The sequence below is a fragment of the Cuculus canorus genome, chromosome 12, assembly GCF_017976375.1.
Source record: "Cuculus canorus isolate bCucCan1 chromosome 12, bCucCan1.pri, whole genome shotgun sequence".
NCBI lineage: Eukaryota > Metazoa > Chordata > Aves > Cuculiformes > Cuculidae > Cuculus > Cuculus canorus.
The window spans coordinates 7,399,457-7,421,837 of record NC_071412.1 but is presented as its reverse complement, the minus strand read 5'-3'; the positions used below and the strand labels follow the sequence as shown (position 1 = coordinate 7,421,837).

The 22,381-nt window shown below is 42.4% G+C and overlaps 2 protein-coding genes across 7 annotated transcripts in view; both read left to right on the top strand.

Moving 5' to 3' along the window:
* The window catches only part of CEMIP (cell migration inducing hyaluronidase 1), a 110,225-nt gene that overhangs the window by 26,101 nt on the left and 61,743 nt on the right, over positions 1–22,381 (top strand). The window lies entirely within an intron of this gene.
* Positions 1–22,381, top strand: part of LOC104059997 (cell surface hyaluronidase-like) — a 58,943-nt gene that overhangs the window by 34,371 nt on the left and 2,191 nt on the right. For 3 of the 6 annotated variants that reach the window (XM_054077109.1, XM_054077111.1, XM_054077110.1), the window contains 4 exons: positions 4,142–4,350; positions 15,493–15,675; positions 17,581–17,794; positions 18,537–18,686. In XM_054077109.1, the coding sequence (XP_053933084.1) occupies positions 4,142–4,350; positions 15,493–15,675; positions 17,581–17,794; positions 18,537–18,671 (741 nt within the window). In that variant the 3' untranslated portion in view covers positions 18,672–18,686. Of the gene's footprint in view, positions 1–4,141; positions 4,351–15,492; positions 15,788–17,580; positions 17,795–18,536; positions 18,687–20,524; positions 20,686–21,981; positions 22,092–22,381 lie in introns of those variants that run through there. The other 3 variants (XM_054077114.1, XR_008451797.1, XM_054077112.1) reach the window with 3 other exon arrangements.

Genomic DNA, 22,381 nt, shown 5'->3' with positions numbered 1-22,381 from the left:
AATGCTTGAGGATTGTCAGCATCTCACAGGCAGGAAGAACGAACATCCTGCAAGATATTTTTCAGCTAATGGTGTCTGTATTTGGACAAAGCGTTCCAGTTTTGATTTCTGGTGTACACCAGTGGAAAATCAAAATAATTCTGCTGATTTCAGTGAAGCTGCTGTCATTTTTAGGCCTGAAATTGGTCCTAGCAAGACCTACAGAAAGAAAGATAGATTTTTAATTTCTGAAAGAATTCTAAGGTCTTCAATTGGAAACTGCATACAGGAGATGTTTTAGCCTGGGAAATTAACCTTTTTTTAACAGTCAAACTACTAGAAGAAGAGAAGATGCGTTTTGAACTTCTAATTTTGCCCCAGCTTGAGAGCTGACAGCACAGCAGGACAAAAGCAATGTTAAAGAAACTTAGAAAGCAAGCAAACCTTTTCTCAGAAACCAAGATTTTCTGCTCCAATATTTGAATGTTGCTTATCTTCATACTCACTACCCAGGTGAACAGCAGATCCCACGTGAATTGTAAAAGAACTTATCTTCCTTCTCAGTTTCACAACTTACTTGGGAAAATTGCCATGTAAGCACAGGGAAATCTGACACATCTTTTTAGCACAAAGCGTTAACCAGCTAAAATGACAACTATGTCCATTAAACCATCCAGGCGAGCAGAAGGCTCACATTTTATAACATTTTAACTAGCTCTTCTTCTTCTACTACATTAAGCTGTCACCACTTCTCGCATTTTAAAGTATCTTTATGACCCACTTTCTTCTCTTAAATATTTCGGTAGATCTAACCAAAAATTATGGAGGTATTTCTAGGAAGATGGATTTTTCATTCTAGAAGAAAATTCTCTTGTTGCATTCCTGTTTGCTCCTATTCACAAGTATTTTGCCACTGCAAAGGAAAAAGTGATGGGCATGCTGTGACATCTCAAGAGCACTAGGCAGGGAAAGTAGCTGATGTTTCACCTACCAGGGGCTGGTGGAGCTGAAAGGGTTCTTTTTAATTCTTTCATCCCACCAGGAATTAAAACCACACTTCGGCGGATGACTCTTCTGGGATTTTTGTAAAGTAATGTGGTGGTCTTGACTGCAGTCCTGAAGGGGTAACAAAAAAAACCCCAAGTACTAGGACTGACATGAGTGTCATAGAAGGGAGATCAGGGATTATTTCATGGACAGGAATTGGAATCCCCTTGTGTCCCTTGTTCTCCCAAATGTTAGGGGAGGCCTAGAGGAAGGGATGAAGGGGAAAAGGTGGAGAGCTGTTCTCTGCAGCTTGAGAAGGACCAAACCACTGGGACTGTCATTCCAGAGCTGAGTCCTGCTGCAGGAAACATCTCAGCCAGTCTCTGCTCACAGTCACGGTCTTGTTGATTTAGTGATACTTCACTTGGGCAAGAGTTTCTTCATGTAAGACCTAAATTGCTTGATGAGGGTCTATGTCTATTGTGACCTCCTTTAGTGATAAACGTGTTGTAAGGTCCAGCAGATACGTTACTGTACGTCTGTGGGACTGTAAATCCCATCCTTGGTGGCTTGTGGTTCTGGAAGGCAGTCGCTTAGTGGCCACTGTTGATCATTGCAGAAACAAAGTCAGTTTACAAATATTTCTTTCAACACCGAAGTGGTGTTTTCCCTTGTTCTAGTAATTACTGTTACATTCTGAAAACAGCTGTCTCTTTTATTCCTTAATATCAGACTTGTGTCTTGGTCCCTCGGCACTTGGGGGAAAATGTCACCAACAGATCTCTGGCACTCTTTCCACATTATCTTATTGACATATGCTGCAAACTCCTCCAGCACTTTCTTGAACTCATCAACAATCATTTTGGTGAGCAGCTTGGGCCATACATGGCCTTCTGTCTCTTTTATTCTTTTTGCACAAATACCTTAATGTATATAGGAATCTTTTTTTCTTAGTAGTGTGTACTTCAGGAACTTTTGGGACTGACAGAATGCATTTCCTTCCTTTCTTGGCTTATTTTGTAATTGATGAACCTAATTTTGTAGTAAGCATGCAGCAGCTACCACCTTAATATTCTGTGCTTGTTGGAGACCTATATTAGAAGGAAATAATGTCAAAGGTTGCAGTCATAGGAGAGAAACTCTTGCTTCTTATCCAGAAAGACACAAATGGGCTATAATTTTGCAATATTAGTCCATTCCAATCTTTCTTTGTCAGAAAATGCTGTTTTGATTGAGAACAATTAATACCTTGATGGGATTTCAGGTCCAAAGGGCCCTTACTGATCACCTGCTCTGTTCTCAGCATTTCCTCAACTGAATGGGAAAAATGAGATTGAAATGTGGTTTATTGCATTGCATGTTACCGACTTTCTAATCATGGTTTTAATGTGAAGGGGAAATAGGCTTTCCTCCTTGGTTTCATATATAAAAAAGGTCTTTTATCATAGTGTAAAAATCATTTTTTCTTCCCTGGTCCATCAAGAATGAGCAAATAGGCTACTGCTCAGACATTGTTTGGGGTGAACTACTTGATTGATATTTTCAGCCATCAGGAAAAATTTCTGTGTAGTGCAATTCAGGGATCCACTGTAATCTTCAAGGTTCTGCAGACTCTCAGGACAGGTTCTCATCATTAAAGTGCAGTGATGCGAAAGGAGGAATGGACTGAATATCAAAAAAACCCACATTTGGATTACTTCTTTGATATGAGACCCAAACGTTTAACTCGAGTGTGAATAATAATAACTCAGCATGAGGCTGCTGAATTCAGGGGTGGGGTGAAGGGTACGCAGAGGTGGCCCGTCCTTTAGAGGTGCTGAGAAGCTTAAACTCAATACCGCGAGTAGGAGCAAGCGCTGAGTCCTGAGCATGAAACTGGAACTGGGAGCTGAACTGGCTAGAAAACCCTACTGGAATAAGCCCATATATAAATCAGAGAGAGATAGTCTGGTTTTGCAGAGCTTTCCATCTGCATAGACAAGAGGAAGAGAAGCAGATACAGAGATGTGAGGGGCCAGGGTCTCAGCCCTGTGTTAGACGACAGCTATCCTGATGGATGCTGTCCCACCCTCTCTGCTAGTCTTGGCTGTGCTTGTATCCATGCCTGGAGTATTAAAAGGTGTTAAGAGACTACAGCCTTCTATTTTGATCCACCTCAAAGATGGAAATTTTGTTTAAACTAAATTTTATTTAAGCTAAATTTATTTAAACTTTGTTTTTCTGGACTGATGCTCATAAAGAAGCTTAAACATTTCTGAGATAACATGGATTTTTTAAGTTCTTGATGCAAAGAGCACTATTCAACATTGCAGGAGAGTGAAGGAAGCAGAATTATAGCTGTCCTCATGTGTCCTCCGTGCCTTTGAAAGCCTTCATGGAATATGACAAGCTGTCTACTACAACCCTCCATGAGGAGACAGATTTGTATGACTAGTTGTGCATCGTCCTTTTGCTCTGGAATTTCACATGGAGAGAAGCTGGTGAACATCGTGTGTTCATCCTTTAAAACTAATGTTTGCCTCATGAACTGGCTGTCGTTTAAGTGATGGCAGGACAGAAGAAGCATGCAGCCGGAGTGTCATTTTGTAACTGGTCTGCAGAGCTGAACTACAGGCCAAAGGCATCTCTTGGGCCCCATACAGAAGAGCCTTCTGTTGAAGCCTGTGGAACATAGTGTTTAGTCTGTAAGGTTGCACAGTCAGGGCATCGAGTTTAGCCCCTAGAATTTCAGCCTAGTCTGCTACTTGAGAGAGAAGATGTGGATTACATTAGATAACTGGACCTAGTCCAAAGCCCATTGAAATAACTCAAGAGTTTTCTATATTTTCAATGGAGTAAGCCTGCTTTTCAAGCGCAGTTATCTGAATTCATTAAAAAGAGTTACTTTATGATGTTTTCATGATTACTGTTCTCCCTTAAGGTTTTGAATACTGAACATTTTTATGGTGCTGTACAATTCATATCTCACTTCATGGTGTCCCCATGACTGCCTGCTTTTAGATGCTATTTCTGTTTTACCTTTTTATTTGAACTGGAAATGTTTCAGTGACTTTCCAAATGTTCTGAGCTCTTAATTGGCAAAATCCATTTACAGGCAATGATGATCAAATGCATATGTTATGGCTGAGCCTGGCTGGTTTAATGGATATGTTTGTCATTTTCCTTTCGCCCTCAGCTTTATATTCAGGCCAGACGCCCTGAGAATCTGACTTTATCCATTGCCAGAGCAGCATACCATTCCCATCCCTTGCGGCTGCAAGGTGTGAACAGAGGAGCACCATACCAGCAGTACCAGCCTGTCGTCATGCTTGAGCAGGCTTATATCATCCAGTGGGATGGCAGAGCACCTGAGGACATTATCCTGTACCCAATCAACTTCAACAGGTACTGTCCTATGTTCTTAGAAAATATTCTGTTTCCAAAAGATTCCAAGTTATTCAGAAGTGACCTTTCAAATGTCTCAGCAGTTTCCAAGAGTGTGGAAGCAAGGTGTTAATGGCTGGCTCTTAATGATGCAAAGAGAAGCCTCTGCTTTCGCTTTATTCCAGCTTTTTTGATGTGCAGAGATGTTTCTCTTTCCAGAAAGTTTTGAAACAGAATCCAAATAATTCCTGGCCTGCTGTCTCTGAAATCCCTCCAGAAGAGCTCTGGCTCTTGTTCATTTGTTTGTACTAGTTGCTGTGCACATAATTTATCTCCCATATATATAAAGTACAGAAATACATCAGAATGTGCACAGAACTTTGCATCTTCTGCAATCCAAACAGCACTGCAATCACTGTTTCTTTTTACATAAAGTTTTAAGATGTTAGCACTCAGTACAGCAAAATTGTAGGCTGTGCCGAATTTAGTTCCCGTGTTTTCTTCTAGTGTTATGTAAAAGCAGGATATATCCATTTTAGATACTACTTTTTGTCTTGAAATCTGTTTCGTTTTGCCTATTATAATTTATGGTTTTCAGTACTGGTTCTTTTTAATCCAGTGATATTATTTGTGCTTTGTGCTGGTACAACTGTATTAGGAAAGAGTCAGGAAGGACTCTTTGTGGCTCGCATAGATAAGCTGCAAGAGATGAGCACTACAAAAAAAATGGCCATCACCTTGGCTTCTTCAGTTCATGTGACTCCTCAGTTATTGATAAAAATGCAAATACAGTAAAAGGACAGTTATGCAAATGAAATCTTCCATGATGACATGCAATCCAGCTACACAGAGGCTCAGATTTGCAGTGGGGATTTTACATAGTTGGCGTGAGAGAAATCAAAGGCACTGAGGAAATGAAGAAGCACTTACTGCTGGTAAATGTGGTGGGTCCCCAAGTCCATCCAGTATTATCCACAAAACCCCACACCCATCCGCTGCTTCTCCAGTGAGTGTTGCTGCCATGGTTTTATCTCAGGATAGCTTTGACAAAAGCTTGAACTCGATTTGATTCCCCTGAACTGTGGAGCTGAGGAAATTTGGGGAAAAATACTATTCTTAGTTCCCTTTCTGAAGCCTCATCAGAACGCAGCTGAGGAGGTCAATGTTCCCTCTTTATACATGCCCATTACAGCAAGTGACACATACGTGATCCTCTTGATTTAAAGATGTACGTAACTGTAGGGCCCTGACCGAGTTGCTGAGGATCAGTGTTTTGACACGCCTGCCACAGAGGAATTATTAGAATTAAATAAATGGTTTCCATATTAATATACCTTTGTGCACTTTAAGGAAGAGGAAAACCCATTAATCACTCACAGGCAAGCTTTGCTTCGCAATTATTATCTATCTTAAAATGATTAGCTATTTCCTTGCAATTGCAGAGCTAAGTCTTCTGCCAGGGTGGTTTCTCTTTCACTGTGCCAGTTAGTACTTGCCAAAGCTTTGGCCCACGATCTTCAATCCCAGATTCAAATTTCAAGGCAGCTCTAGGTCTTTAGAAAACTCAGCTCTTGTTCAAGAAGCCACTTAACTATATTTTATTATGAAAAACCACAATGTGGTTGCAGTTCTTTTGTCTTGTGTGAAACCGGTTGTTTGAGCGGAGAAACGATTTGTAGATTTTTCTGATCCAGAAACGGTTGTGTGTTTTGAAGAGCTACAAACAAATATACTGCAATGAGGGAAAATCACAACGGTACTTAATTTCATTTAGAGCATCTTGCTAAGAAATAACTGGGAATGAAATGTGTGACTGCTCTGTGTACAGCTCGAGTTTGCTGGATGCTAAAGACTGTGAGACTTAAGGCTGATGCAATGGCAGTGATGAAATGTCCAGACCGCTTGTGGAAACATGGAGAAATGAAATTCCTGTGGAAGGGTAGAGTGATTGAGATGAAAAAGAGGGTTTACAGGTTTGAAGGCAAACAAGTGCCTGCTTAAGCAGTTCCATGTATAACCTTTATTAAGCATTGCTTTCTAGTAGTTTTTGCGATGGAAGAAATGTCAGATCGTGGAGCCCAGAGTAATCAGAGTTAGAAAATCAAGGAAGATTTTAACCTGTCTCAAGTGGCTTTATGTTTGGTTGGTTCTTTTAAAATCCAAAATACTGAATAATGTGCCAAAAGAGAGCCCTTAAGATGGTAACATCTGTGCAGAATGTGTGATGCAAACAAAAAAAAATATTTTGTGTAATAGCAATATTCTAGGATTAATAATTTCATACCTAACTGAGAGAACAAATGAACTATTTTTAGTCTGGTCATTGTAAAATGATGGATAGATATATCTGAGATGTCGCCTTCCAGCTAGACAACCTTCATGCTTCTGGAGTGATTTGTTCTATGCTGCCTACAGGAAGGTCAGAGGGGAAATAAGGAATTTGACAGGGAGATGTGTACCAGGATTTGGATTTCTGTGGAGGTCAGGCATAGCACTGTTGTTGAATACTTGCATGATTAACACTTTCCCTGCCTCTAAAGCGCTGTAGAAAGACCCAACAGAAGTCATGTCAGTTCAGATGTCTATTAAAAGACTGGAACGTCCGGATTCCTGGAGTGGGTAGGAGCTGGTCTGGATGAGTTCACGTAACTCAGCTGAAATTGGCAGTGCTGCTTTCTGTGAGCTGTGGATCTCGCCCAGTGAGTTCAGAGGCACCGCTTGGTTGTGTTTACTTAGTGAAGGAAGAGACCAGACAGGGCAGAGTGGCTGAGCAGGTCTTTTCCTTTCCATGATGGGCACCTGTAGGGCTGCTGCAGTGCTTGTGTCTTCCTTGCACTGACTCAAACTGTGTTCAGAGTAATTCTTTGGTTTCTTCCCTTCCATCAAAATATGTAGCTAAACGAAACCATATTGCTGTGTCTCCATGTGCCGCCCTCCGCGGCCTTGTGGTGCAAACGAGCTCTTTAACACACACCAACTTCCATTCCAGTGAGAGGTTTACTTGTTTGCATCTGTCACGAGTTGACTGATGGGCAAATGTAAAGCCGTGGCAGAGACCCGCAGGCTGTATTTTGAGGCTGGTAGGGAACATCGCCGTCTCAGCAGAAATGCCCTTAGATAAGGTTGTCTGTCTAATGGCCAGGAGTTTCCCTTTGAGGATGAGAGGGTGGCTGAGTGTTGATGCTTCTGGAAGGGAGGTGATGTAGGACAAGTAGCTTTTGAATGTTTTGGCAAGTGAACAGAAGGAGAGTGCTGGCTGGGATTTTAATGGCTAGGAATGAAATGTGCTGCAGAACCAGTCCAGATCTACTGAGGATTGCTCTCATCAGGCATAAATCGTGCATGAAACCTTTAGGAATGGGGACTTCAGGCCCCTTCTCTGTGGGCTTCATCTCTTTGTTAGCATGGTTTCCACCCCCTAAGAGTTGTTTATATGTTTTCTTGCATTTTTTTCTGCCTTACAGAAGAATGAAAATTATCTGTAAGACTGAGTTAAGAGCTTGTTCAAAATGACTATCCTGGAGCACAAAGGCCCGCAGAGAGCATCAAGCTTGTTATGAGAGAGGGGAAAGGCTGGTAAGCCAGGAGAGAAGGATGGAAAACATGATTTAGTTGCAAATAAGTACCTCCTTTCAGGTGCTGGAAACAGGACAAAGATTGGTGCTTTATACAGTAAGTAAAGTCAGAAATGAAGTCCTTCAATTTAATGATCTCGGCTTTGTGCCTGTGCAAATTTTCTAATCACAGAAGAAGCAAAGGCAAATACTATTATCAAAGGCACAGAGCTGTTCAGTAAATCAGCCAGGCTTCTTTGTGCTATCAGCAAATCTAAAGATAAGAATTAAACCTCCTCAAAGCGCATATCTGAAGTATAGCGTAATAAGTTGAGTTGTTGAAGCAGCCTGAAAAGCAGTGGCAATTAGATGAAACATTCCTTTTTTTTTAATGAGCAGAGTCAAGTATCTCTGTACTTGGTCTGTTAAGGCTCAGAGGGAAGGGGTTTCCCTTATTAGGGCTCTGTGCTGTGGTTCAACAGAGAATCTGGGGAAGCGTGAGCAGCTAATAGTTTAAAGAGGATATATTTTTTTAGGTAGATTGCCACAGTCCTGCAGGCAGGGGCTTTCCTTTGCACTGCACCTCTCCTGGCTTTAAGGACAGTACAGGGCAGCCTTTCTCAGGCTCTCTTCTCTGCACCCTCTTAGCTTCACGTGGAGAGGTACGGCGTGGCTCATGATGCTGGTGTTCTTCGGTGCCTGGTTGCCGGAGCTGGATTCTTATGCAAGCTTTTGAAAAAAAAAAAAAGTTGTCAGGGGAGGGCCAAATTTTATGTCAACAGCAAGCAAAAGGGTAGATGTCCATGTGTGCCTGGGCACGTGTTCAGCCTTTCCTCCTGCTGCGGTGTTTACGCAAGGATGGGCACAGGTGCATGGCTTGACTCCTGTATTGGCTAGGCTGGAGTTCTACACTAGAGCTTGTTATCTTATTCACAGTGAATAATCTTGATTATCTGAAAATTCAAGAACCAGGAATGAGCTTGTGTCTTAATTCTTGATTAAAAGATAGTGGAACCTTTGGGTGCTGAGTGATATAAGCCTTCAGAATGCTGCATCCCACCCAAAGGTGGAGATTTCAATGCAAGCAAACTTATACAGCCCCTGTCTGCACTGAGGCTCTGGAGGAATCATTATATTTTGTATTTGTCAAAGTTGTGTAAGTATGGCTTCTTATTCAATGCCAGCCTGATTCATACTTCCAGCTACTTGTCATTTTTGCGATTAAATTCCTTAGCAATGATAAGGTCTGGAGGAAAACAAAGATAACAAGACAAAGCTAGAATGTGCTTGTTGCAGACTTGCCCGGTTTATGGATATTTCCTAAATTATTTCTTTTTCAGATTAATTCTAAATGAGCTTTTCATCTTGCTCCCCAGATTGATAAATGCACAGGAAGGCAGAATTAGTATTTCTAAGTGGGGCTAAGAGTTTTAGGCTGTGACTGCTTTCTTGTTCTTGCATGTACACGAGTTCTGACCTCGATCCCCCAGATCTGGATGTAATACAAGTAACACCAGCACTATTTCCAATAATAATAAGTAAGGTGCTACTTGGGTTTCATAGGCTGCCCCTCCTGATAACATCTGTAATTCAGTTAATCATCCACACGACACAGAAGTCAGCAGATATATTTGAATTCTCTTCTATCTAGTTAAATCCCTTAAATTACCCACAGGTCAACCTGTAGATGAAAGCCACATGATATTCTTTTAATTGGAAAGAAGCTAAAACATTTGCCAGAACACCAGGTTGCAGATTGCACCATTTTAGTACAGCTGGGACAAAGTGGATGCTAACATCACCGTATTCAGGTGATCCTAAAACCTTGTCTTTGGCTCCCCACCTGCAATCCGTGCTGCTCTCTGTCCTCTGTGGCTCGTGCTCGCAGCTGGCCTGGTGGCAGCAGCCAGGAATAAGAAGGTGACTCTGAGGAGAGGCATCCTTCCTGAGCTGATCAATCATTTTACAATAGGAATTAGAGCAATCTGAGCATCAGACAGTCGCTGCGTGGCCATGGCAAACCAGGCTGATAGTCACTTTGAAGCCTGGCACGTGAAAGCTCTATGAAACCTTGCTTTTCACCCTTCTCCTGGCCCATGGAGTTGGGCTTGGGGCTCCTCGGCGTCGACAGCCTCTCCTGATCTGAGGTGCCTCTTGAGGCACAGCAGCAGGAAAGTAGCAAAATACACAATAATCAGCAGTAGAGTACTTGGGAAAGCATTACACAAGATACAAATTGAACTGGGATGTGATTCCTCCATAAAAGCATGTAGGGTGGGAAGAAAGATGATAGTCTATTTAAATGGAGGAAGTTCTTATTTTTGCTTGAATACAATTGACTGTGAGCCAAATGCTGTCTGAGTCAGATCCTGGTTTTGTGAGCATCAGCAGAAGTGTACCTCAGGGCAGGATCCCTTCTATAATTTGTTGAGCTTCACAAAAGCAAAAGTAATTCTTTTTGCCTAAGGAGGCACATGGGTAAACCCAAAAATTTTAATTTATATTAAGAGATGGCCTATGCTTTTGTATTTTTAATGGCATTTCCTAAATGGCAGCATTTAGGAAAGACATTTAAATGTCAATACACACAACTCTAGTTAGGTAAACACATACCTAAGTTGTTACTGTCCCCCAGCAAGCAGTTTTCCAGAAGAGTCTATCTTTAATAACAAGGTCTTGAAAAAAATTGCTGGATGTTTGCCCAGTAGCCATGTTTGTAATTGCAGAGGGTTTGGATCTGTTTAATGGACTTGAATTCAAGGCAGAAAATTAAAAAGAAATCTAGAAGAAGAAAAGGAACAAATGACATCTGCAGGGAACTGATGGGAAACGTGAGTTTAGGGGAAGGAGCTTGAATCAAGAGAAAGCGGTGAGGACGTGGCCAGTTTCCTCGCAGACCTTTCTCCACTGATTTTCTCAGCACCTGTGAGATCTGTGAGTATTTCTTGCTCCATTTTCCCTCTAGTGATGATGGCTGGTGAGGAGATGGCTTGTCCTGAAAGCAGGTTTTGTGCCAGAGGAGCTTCAGTCTGATGCTGGGGAGGTTGTTCTGAGGTTGGGATGCAGTTTTGGAAAGAAAAAACAACTGTATCTTGACTGAGAGCAAGGAGCATTGACCTCCTGTGAGTTGTCCTTGGGATGCGTTGGAGGCTGAATTGTGGCTTTGAGTTTTTTTGGTTTTTTTTTTTTCTTTTGAAGGTCAATATTCAGCCTGTGAGAGACAAACTTACCAAAGCAGCACATGGGGATTTCTGCTTAGTTGCCATATTATGAACAGGAAAGTTTCAAGTTCCCAGTTGTCTCACTCCCTTTAAAAGTTCAGCTCATGTAGATGCTGACCAAAATGTCAGACGGGTTGTTTTTAAACAGGAAAAATAACAGTGTGGGAGACTGACTTCACTGAATGAAAGCCTCTTGGTTTTTTGAGCCCAAGGAAAAGAAATAAGTAATTTTCAGTTGTACTCTATGGCATTCCCTGATTAGTTTTCCTCAGATTTTCATCAGTGAGATCAAGATTTGGAATGTGTACTTCCATGGTCATCAGCTACGTGACACAGCATGTCAATAAACATGGTGGAGATGTTTTCTAGAATAAGATGCGTCAGCTTAGAAATTCCCTTTGCTAAAATACAGCTGAGATTGATGTCCAGCGTCACTGACAACCCCAGCACGAGATCATACCCATTTGTCCAGGACTGATACTCCTTCCAATGTAGTCAAGGGGCATGTTCACAATACTGAACAAGTGTTCCTTGTCCTCTTGCAGGCAATGAGAGTCCCAGACACGTACACTTTCTATGTTTACTCCGGCCAAATCTCATCTCCGCGTTACATGACTCACTTCACATCCCACCACTCACAAAAGTCTCCCCTCCTTTGCCTCCTTGATCACATTTCTCTGAGTAGCTTTGCCGCTGGGAGTCTGGAGTTGAGGGGGTTGTTCTGAGGGTTGTAAATGAGGTATGTATGTGTGTACGTGCAGATCTATATCTACCACATGTCCAAGAACAGGAAACCTCTTGCCTGCTTTTTTTGCCTTTCCCTCATCCTTTTTTTGCTTTTGCTTATCCCAGGAAGCCTGGTCATTGCCAAAACTTAAGAATGGTTTTTTAACACTTTGCCTGATGTTTTTGCACCTGAAAGAGCCAGAACTCTAAATGCCAATGAAAAAAGAAAGGCTTCTTGGGTTTGTTTCACTCAGCTATATCCAAAAGGAAATAAACAGGCTAAATACATTCATAAAAATGCATAAAACGTGCTGTGGGGATTGTTGAATGACAGTAACAGAGGGCCAGAAGCGTCAGATTTTATACACACTGCTGTCAGCCTACTCTCAAAATTTTTCCAAGTGATGTTTGGAACTGCTAGGACCCACTAAACACTGACTTTTTTGCTAGTGCATATTTAGCTTTTCTTCTTCAAATGCCAATTTTCTTTTTGTAAAAACACATAGGAAAATGTTGGCCTCATAAATGAAGAGAAAGAAGAGTGTTCCTTACTTCTGAAATGAACTGAACTCTGTCGCTAGAAAAGGTTGTGAACATGGTTGCTTAGTTTTGGGGTGAAAATACCTTAAACAGCTCAGGTTAGTTTCCCATATGTGTTAATGTGGCTTTCCCTTAAATTGACAGCTAATTCCAAGGTCAGACTTTCCAGACTTTATTTGTTTCTCTTATAAGATAGTCTTAAGAACGAAAGTTAAACAAAGAAGTCTTGTGTATTCGACAGCATTTTGTTCATCAATGGTCTAATTTCTACCTCTTGTGTTTTAGATTATTTTTTCCCTTTGTTTGTGATAGTCTTTAAGTTTAAGAGCATATAAAGCTGCAGCTATTCCCACAGCATTCAGACAGGGGTCTGAAATTACTCTGAATTTGTAATCTGGGATCTACTATAAATCCAGTGTTTTCTCTTCTTGCTAATGCTGTGTGTGTCCCTAAAACTTTGGGTCATCTGCAAAGATCTCAGCTCATGTGCTGGTACTGACAGTGGCAAAACAAGGATTTATGCCTTACAGGGTATTTAGAGTGGTTCACATTTTTCTTGTTCAGCCTATGGATATTCACCCCAGAGTAGCAACTGGTAAATAAGACAGAGTGGAGAGGTTTAAGCAGAGCAATAAAGCCAGAGCCACAGTTTATTAAGAACCCTGGAAAAAAGAAAGGCTTCTGACACTTGAGATCCAGCCAGGACGTCCTTGGTGGCCAGTGCAGTGGCTGAGGAAGGCACCCAGACATCTGTTTTACTTTGAATGCGGTGTCCAAGATGTCCCATGCCCGATTACTGCTTGTTGCCTGAGGTTGCATTTCTCCCTCAGTTTTGGCAATGGCTGGAGAACAGCCATTAACACCCATCCACTGGAGGCTGCGAGGTAAACTTCTGCGGACTGTCCCACAGTACTGCTGGTGTTTCTTGTTCTGCTTTTCCTGGAGATGGTGGAGCCCAGTTTGGCCACGCAGCCGGGTATTTGGGAAGGTTTATGGTGGATTTCATACAAGCTGAAGAAACAGAACTGAAGTAAAGAACTAAATAGGTAGCTGTTAAAATAGCACTAAATTAAAGAGAAAATAACCACCTTATTCTTTCCCATATTTACATAAAGGATAACTTCTAATGCTTTCCCTTCTCACATCTTCTCCCAAGCCTTTTGTTGCAGGAATGTACTTATTTCCATCGCTTGCTCCCCAAACTCCAAAGTAGGTGCTTTTCATTTGATCTCTTCAATCTTGATATAAACCAGCCTGCTCATGTGCAAGATGGGCTCCAGCATGCGTATTCCCAAATGCCCCAGCGACGCAAGACCGTTGCAGCTGTGGTTTTTTTCACACCTTTTTTTTTTTTTTTCTCTTTCACCCTCCAGTTGCCGTTTCTGGTGCCTTTCTCGTTCCTCAGAGAGGTGGCAGTCAGCACAGTGCAGCACTAAAGCTGGTTCCCAGCATCTGATGGAGATGACATGCCCTTTTTGTGACAGTGTCTTCAGGGGATAAAATGTGCTAACGCAATGCAAATCACCGTTATGAAACAGCCAAATGTCTTGAGACTCTATCCTAGAAATATTCCAAAAACATGGCTCTGGTGCATTTCTTTCATTTCCTCTTGTCGGAGGCCAAATAATCTGAAAATATATCCGTTTTCTAGCTGCCCTGTGTTATGACACAGCTGGAGTTGGTTAAATGTAGAGGGCAGTATCTGGCTTAAGCTGATAGGTCTTTGTGCAGCTTTGATTTATTATTCTAGAACAGCCTGTGCCCTCTTCCATCCTGTAGATAGTTTTGTTTTGTTTTAATGAGAAAAACAGAAAAAGACTGAAACAGCTTTGCTTTTGTGCTCTCCACGTATAATGCAAAGTAGAGGTCTAGGCGTGCAGATTCCCAGATTTCTCCAAATCGAAGTGGTTTTCCCCCATTTATTCTGCAGGCAGGGATGGTTGGCAGGTCATTTCAGGGGAGCCTGTGGAGAAGCTTTGTCTTCCTGAGCACTGTAGGATGCAGAAGGAGAGCTGATGAAGGTGATATTTGTCTTTCTCTAAGACAAATTTATTTTCTCACGTTTTAACCGGGAAGGCAGGTAGTTAAAAGAATACATTTAAAGCCTGAATAGGTTTGGTTATTTAAGGAAAACTAACCACAGCTCTGGTTCAGGCACACTGAGCCACATCAGATGCTTCAGAGAAGGGGAAAAAAAGCTAATTATTCTGGTATTCAGTTTTTCTTTTCAAGTGTAAACTCTGTATGACTCTGCTTTGCACAGCACAAGTGCATCCCGCAGACAGGAAAGAGTGTCGAGTTTTGTGGAGGATCATTCCGATCAGCATCCAAAGCACACCATAACTGCATCTTCTGGCTCTGAGTCTTGTAACAAATGTTTCCAGTTTGGAGCCAGTTTTTAATCTCCGTGAGGATGGTGATGCGAATCACAGGACAAAGGGAAACTATGGGGTGCGTTGTTTTGTACATGTGCACACTGAAATTGTGATACACAAGAGTTAAAAGGCGATTTAACTTTACCCTTAGTTATTCTAAACTGATGTTGAAGAAAGAGCAGGGGAGAGGGAGCTTTTAATGGAAACTGTAATAATAAACTTTACTGCAAAGTGGAGGAAGCAGGTCTCTTTAGACTGTGGCTCTGGTTCAAGTCAGAGATTACTTTCTAATTCCTGAATCTGTGCCCCTGGTGAAACGTCTGCTGGATGCCGGTTTCCTCTCCCGCGGCAGCTCCAGATGAAGTAAAACAAGCCCTGGCTGCCTCGGGAGATGTGAGTGGGTATGTGACTGGTTGTACCGCAGCCTTACAGGGTGAGGAAGAGAAAAATCTTTAGTTTTAAGCCATCCTGGCACCTGACTCAAAGTCCTCTGAGGTCAGCCTGGGTCCTTGGATCAGACCTTCGTAATAAGCAGCCGTTGTTTCCAGACAAAGCAAAAAAAAAAAAATCTGATTTTCTTTGGCTTTGAGGATTTGTTGTGCTTTTTTAAAGGAGGAAGAGAACCTCAAAGGATATTTCTTTGTTTTCCCCTGAAGACTGTACTCTTGGCGGCAGACCATCTCTCCTGTGCTCAAGCCCTTAAGTGCATTTTCTGTCTCTCCCCCTGCCTCCCCTTTCTGCTCACAGAGGAGACTGGCTGCATGTTGCCCTCTGCTATCCCAGGGAAGCGGTTTTCCAGGTGGTGGCAGATATCTACCAGCGACGGACAGGGACGGTGCACAGCGTAAAGCACTACCTCGCTGCTCCTTCCCAGGCCAGCGCTCTCAACAGGACTGGCGAGCGGCTCTTCTACTTTGACAGAGCATCGGGGTGAGCCCTGCGTTGCCCCTCAGGGTCCCTGAAGGCATGGCCAGCAAACCCCTGGGGTCTTTCTCTTACCAGCCCCAGCACCTCCTCTGCCTTTCTCAAAGTTAAATTGGAGGTCTGTCTGTCTTGCATGGTCTTTTCACTGATTACAGGTCAAATGGATTTACAGGGTAGAGGACTTGGTGTAGGTCTGTTTCTGTATCACCAAGCAGCGATTTGCATTGTCATGAAGAAAACTGCTGATTTGTTGCTTGGATTTAGCACCTTTGAGGCATCCCTGCTGCTCGTATTGCTGCAGGTGTGGGTGCAGTGTAAATATATGTTAAAATCCATTGTACCCTATAGAGCCATGAGAAGGAGCCCTCTCGACTGCTGCAGCTCCGACAATGAGATAGTTTGGGAAGTTTCTTCATATTCCCATGAAAAGAGATTTCTAAAATCCTTGCATTCTAAAAATTAAAATTCGTGAAGAAAAGAGAGGCCTATAGGACATCTCTTGTTTTGAAGGCATAAAGAGAGTCCTACAGATCTTGCACTACCTTTGTAAGACTCGAGGACACCTTTGGTTAAAAAAACAAATTGCAGAACCAAGTTACTCAGTCAGCTAAAATAGTTAGGGAGGAAAGAAGTGTTTTGTGGTCTAACCATGGGTCCCATGATGTTTCACCTGACTAAGTAGCTACTTCAGAAATCAATCCACAAATGCCAGATATAAAAATAAGATGGGATATATTTATTCATTCAACCATAACTCATAAGCAATCAAATTCCAGAATGTCTTCTCTGCTAGCCAGGATGCTTGCTGATGGTCAGGTCACTTTCATCACAGGAATTGTGCAATAAGTTTGCTAATTAATCTTCCTTTTGGGGAAAAAAAATATTGCCCAAATTCTGTAAACAGGTTGTTTACTACTGAGTAGTGGGGAAAGTGGTTACAGATGTGGGTCTGTGAGGGAAGAGCCATTGGCTGCCAGCAACCATCTGGACATGGTACATGCAGACTGATGGGCCTTACCTAACTTAATTCTGGCAGTATCAGCCTTTTGGTTCTCTGTTTAATTCAACAGTGGTTTTTTTTAGCATTTCAGAGTACAGAAGTTAGGGGATTGGGTTTTTTTTTATTTTCCTGTTGTTGTTTTTTAAACGTGATTTCATAATGAGTGGTATGTTTCCCCTTCTTTTTTTAACCCCGCATGCTGGGTCCTTGGAAAAGAACCAAGCTTACTCATTTTTTCTTCCAGACAAATAGAAACAAATATTTACTTTAAAAAGAAATAGAAAGAAAAATCCTTGTAAAGCTCATGTATCTTTTTGATCCTGGAGCTGAACTGAGCTGTACATGTAATTTACTCAGCCTGAATTGCAGAATAGACATGACTGAAAACAGAAGAGCTAGCAAAAGGAATGAACTCCAAAAGCCAGAAAATCTGTCTGCCTTTGAGCTTTTGTCACGGATGCCTAGAGCTAAGCTCTGCCAGCAGATCGTGCAACGCAGAGTGGAAGGGGAGATGCTGATGTTTCCAGGCAAGCCTGTCTCCTTCTGCACATCACCCAGAGCACTGCTGCTGCTCTTTCTCTGGTGGGATGCCACCACACCTTAGGCAGCGAGGGGTGTCTGGAGCTGGAGAGGGTGTCTGCCCCACACGAGGAAGGCAGCTGGCTTGGGCATACAGGCTGCAAGTGCTGCAGGTCACATCGTGCCAGGAGGAGAGGGAAGCTTAACCTGCATCCTTGCAGGACCCATTTTGTAATGGCTGTGCCATATGACACCGGTCTAAGACAGAGTTGGTTTGTGATGTTGGGAAATATGAGGGATAACTCAATTTAGCAAGTGCAGATCCTGCCTCTGCTCAGCTTTTCCTCTAAGCCCCTGGTAACTCTGATCCATCTGTTTGCTCTCGTTTGTAGGTACCTATTTGTTCACCTGCAAGCCCGCGAATCTCGGAAAGGACACAGTTACTGTTCTCAGCAAGGCTGTGAACGTATTAAAATCATGGCACATATGTACCCAGGGGACTCGTGGAGCTGTGACCCAAACCCCTTCCCGCAGAGGCCAGCAGCTCCCCAGCACCCCGTGTTCCAGAGCCCAGCTGGGCTGTGCAGGGCGTGTGGAGCCCCGCAGGTACTCACTGCGCAGAACGGCAGCTCAGCTTAGGCACTCGATGTGCAGCCACATGAGGCCGTTTTCGCAGCCTAGAAGGAAAAGCCATAGGGAATCCACCCAGCATCGTGTAACCTGTGTTGAGGGAAGGGTTTGCTCTGAATTTCTGCCATTTATTTTAGTATGCTTCAAAGAGAGCCTCAAAGAAATTACCCAACTGGAAGCATGTGAATGCATATTCGTGGCACTGTCCCCCCAGATTTTTTTTTTAAACAAAAGAAAAGGACTCTTGAGAGGGTTCAGGTTGGATTGGCTTTGAATTCCTAAATGTGACACTGCTGCAGAATTTCAAGCTGGGAAATAATTCTGGTTAATAGGAATAACTGGAAAATTAGAGCAAGATTCTCTTCTCATTTGCTATAAATTCACCCCACTCTAAATTTTGTGGAATTGTTTCAGACTCGTACCCATCTGTACTTGAGTTTATAAACCAGGCAAAATATGTGAAAATTATATTCAACTTTTAAACTGACTCAGTGGCAGAGTGACCATCAGAGGTCCCTTCCAACCAGCGTTGCCACGACCCTCTAATAAATGGTATCTTAATAATGAGCATGTCATTGTGAACCAGGATCACAATCTGGAAAAAGAATTCTTATGGCTTTGTGATCACAGCTGTGAGCATTAGTACCTGGCATCATTTTGTTGGACAACACCAGTTAGCCAACCAGTTTTTAAGTTGCTGTCTCTGGTGTAATTGCAGCTTGCTATCAGTAGCACTCCGTCAGTGAAGTATGTAAGGATCCAGATCCAGTCTCTTGGCAGGGCAGACATGCAAACCCATTTGACATCTGCGTTCATTAAGGTATGTTGTGCTTTATTGTGTTTGAAATGCTGATTATACAGGAGAAACTTTATCTCCGAGGAAAGTTACTGTATAATCTTGCTGAGCCTTGGTGAAAGGAAATGGGAAGTTCCCCTGGAAGAGGCAAGTGCATTGTTCTCCCCTACAGTTAGCTCCATTAAAGTCACCGGGAGTTTGTATTCTATTCAGATGAGGATTTGAGCCTGTAGTGCAAAAAAAAGGGGCCTTTTATCACCTTAAAAGAATTAACACCACCCCTCTAATGTAGAGGAAGGGAGGGAAAAAGCACAACAGAAGCTGTTGTTTACAAAGGATGTGGGGGGAAAAACAAGTTTGTTTTTCTGATTGTCTTTGCTGACATTGCACTAGAAGTTAAAAATAACTATATTTCACTACTGAAGGGCTTTAGAGCTGTCAGATTGTCCCTGCACATGCCTTATAAGTCTGTCTGAAGGGTGACTGAAATCATACTTGCAAGGACACTGTCCAAGCTTACATGCCTGTGTGCTACTGGATTATAATTAACGCTAACAAATTTTGCCAAGCAAAGCTGGTTCAGCATCCTCAAGGAGTCTGAGCAGCCAAAATTTCTTGCCACATGCATTGGCTGCATCATTGAGAATTTATTCTAAACCATTAGCTGCCTCTGTTACTGGAGGCAGCATCCTCCCCTGCGGTGCTGTGCAGAGACCCGCGTGTGTGCAGCACCCGTGGCACAGGCAGAGTATCCGCAAAGATTCTTTGCTTTCTAAAACTTCAACATGAAGTATAGTTTTTCAAAGGAATTTTTATTTCTGACAGACGTACTCCTAGCTGAAGTAAATGGTGAGCTAGGTAAATCATAAGGATTGATTTCTAAAGGAGGAGTCTTACCTTAAATCTTAAAAAGTGTGAGAAATCTGGATATAAAGAAGTGAAGCAGAGGACCATGGCCTGGACATTCGTGTTTCCCTTACCCTCGACCCCCTATTGCATTCAGCATTCTCTGATGTATTGCAGAAGCCACTTTTCAACACTTGGCTCCCTCGTTCAGTCTGCCTCTATATTCCCTGGAGGCATATAAATGTCTCAGATTGATAGGATGTATCTGAGCTCCCCGTTGCCTGCGGGCTTTGGATGACTTTGTGTGGATTACAGTGGCATGTTGTGTATCCTGAGCTCAGCTTTCTGACAGCCTGACCTTGGTATGCTGTTGCCCTCCTTGGTGGACATAGTGCAGCATGTCCTTCCAGGCTGGGCTGTCCCCCAGGATGCTGGGAAAATGTGACAGGAACCTCAGAGAGCCTTTGCCTTTCTAGAAGCAAAGAGCATCCTGAGATGGGTGACCCAAGGAAGGAGCCCTTGCTGTAGGAAAGGAGGAAAGTAGGAGCCACTTGTGCTGCAACTTCTTTGAGGCACTGAGGCAGCCGTACCAAGAAGGAATATTTTGGTTTAGATGTTTACATTTCCAGGGAATACGAAAAAAGTCTTATGTGTCTCCTCTATTCCCCCATCTGCTGACTCAGCACCTCTCCCTTGCTCCGTGGTCAAATCCGCTTTGCCAAATGACAGTAATTTCCCCCACATGAAAAGAAACTGTATTAAGACAGAACTAAGCATTTTACTCCCAAGATTCATGGTTTCCCAAATGCATTTTCCTAATACACAAAAGATGCGGATGACCTCATTTCTCATGTTTTTGTACCCAATAAGAACAAAGGGGTTTCCTTCCTCCTACCACTGACCATCTATCGGTGATGTCACTTCATCTGTACTAATTATATGTTTAAAATTATAAGGGATACACCCTTGATATTCTCCTTGTAACTACCTTATGGAAAGCAGAATCGAGAGTCTGAAGTTCCCCAACCTGCCTCCATAAACCCTACCTCTGTCTTTTGTTCCAGATAAACGATACAGTTTTCCTGTTCAATAGCCGTGGGATATTCTTCGTGGTGCTGGATGCATGTTCCGGAGCAGTTATGAGTAGGCAGCACTTTGACACGGTTACTGGTGAAAATGCTGCCAGTGCAATAACTGATTATGTTCAAACGTTTATAAAAGAGAGGTAAGCAAACTATTGAGAGCCCAGTTCGTGTAGCAACCTGTGAGTGATTGACGAAGAGAGAAAAATGACCTACTTGCATAACCGAACCTGTGCTCTGAAGAAATCTGGCACAGATTTAATATGTACAAATCCCAGATATCACCCAGACAGTAAGGGAAACAGCTTCTCTCTCCCAGGATTGCATCCATTTCATCAGACAGGGACAGGTTAGCTGGAACACTGGCGATTCATTCTAAATTAACCATTCATTTTCCAGTATGGAGTAGGTCAGGTTCTTGCAATGACATTTGCGCACCCATCACAGTGTGCAGCAGTTTCCTGGCAGCCAATGATTCAGTTTTCCATGTCTGAAACAAGTTGGTTTCTGTTTATGCTTACTGATTGTTTTTGCCTCTTGTGACAGATGAAAATCATAGGTGTGCCAGATTTTCCAGCAGGACTTCTCTTGGGTGAGCCAATGAATAGACCTGCCTGCCTGTGGGCTCTGTTACCTTGCATGTGTCCTGGCAATGGTCTGGCATCTCTGTTTCTGTCTGTCCCACATTCCTTGTGGGTTTATGTGTCACCACATAAACATGGAACAACAGAGATTTATAGATAAATTCTTGGCTGCTGTTAGAAGCAGGTCAAATAACCAGAAAACAGACTTCCAGTCCAAGACATTTCCGAGCAGTTCATGAACAATCCTGAGTTATTACATCTGTGTTTATGCACATGACTATGTACATGTACAAAACGTGCATGAAGTGACAAATAGCCATGCGATGCCTGTACATTCCATTTGGTTTTCCAGTAAGATGTGTATTTTGCGGGTCTAGGCGTTCAGCTAAACGCAGCCAGTTGTGCAACCTGTAATTCATTGCAGGTACACTGGGAGATAAGAGCACAGCTGTGAGGGACAAAGCTGGACTGAGGCTTGACTGAAAATCAGAGCCATAATATAGATGGTTTCAGAATCTCAGGACTATTAGTGACTGAATTTCTTGTGTGGCTTCATGTTCCCATAAGGGATGCACTTGCAGACAGTCATTTGTGCTTGTTTCGATTCTGTGTGAAGCACAGGAATATTTAATATAATATTTAATATAATTTAGGAATATTTAAAGAGAGGCTTAAACTTAGGAAAGCTTACATGTGATTGAAATCAAAGGGATTAAAGCATGTTCTCAAAGTTAAGCAAGCTCTTCAGTGATTTTTTTTAAGCGAATGTCTCTGAATTGGAGCTTAAAGGTTTTGCAGATTCTTAATGAAAATAATATTTTGCAATGCTGCACTAATTACTGTCCTTCTTTTCAGATCACTTGTTCTTGTGTGCTCTAGAGATATTGCAGAGGTGTCGGGGAGCTCTGAAATGTCTGCTTTTACCAGGTTAGGTTCAGCGAAGCCTATTGCTTTCTACAGGGAAGGTAAATGTATTTATTCAATCATGTTTCTTTTACTTAAGAATTACTGGTGTGTTTCCCTACCAAAAACATGCGCGTCCTTATATAGTGCTTATGAGTATATTTCCTTCCACAATATTCCAATGTAACCTAGTAAAAACCTCTTGGCTTAGGAATAGTAGGAGAGTTCCTAAGAAGTAGGAGAGTTCTTCACTAGAGAAGTAGGAGAGTTCTTCACTAGTGAGAAGCTGCGTGCTGCAAAGTTTTAATCCTAGAGGGACTTTTTCCTAATGACAACAACAACAACAAAATTT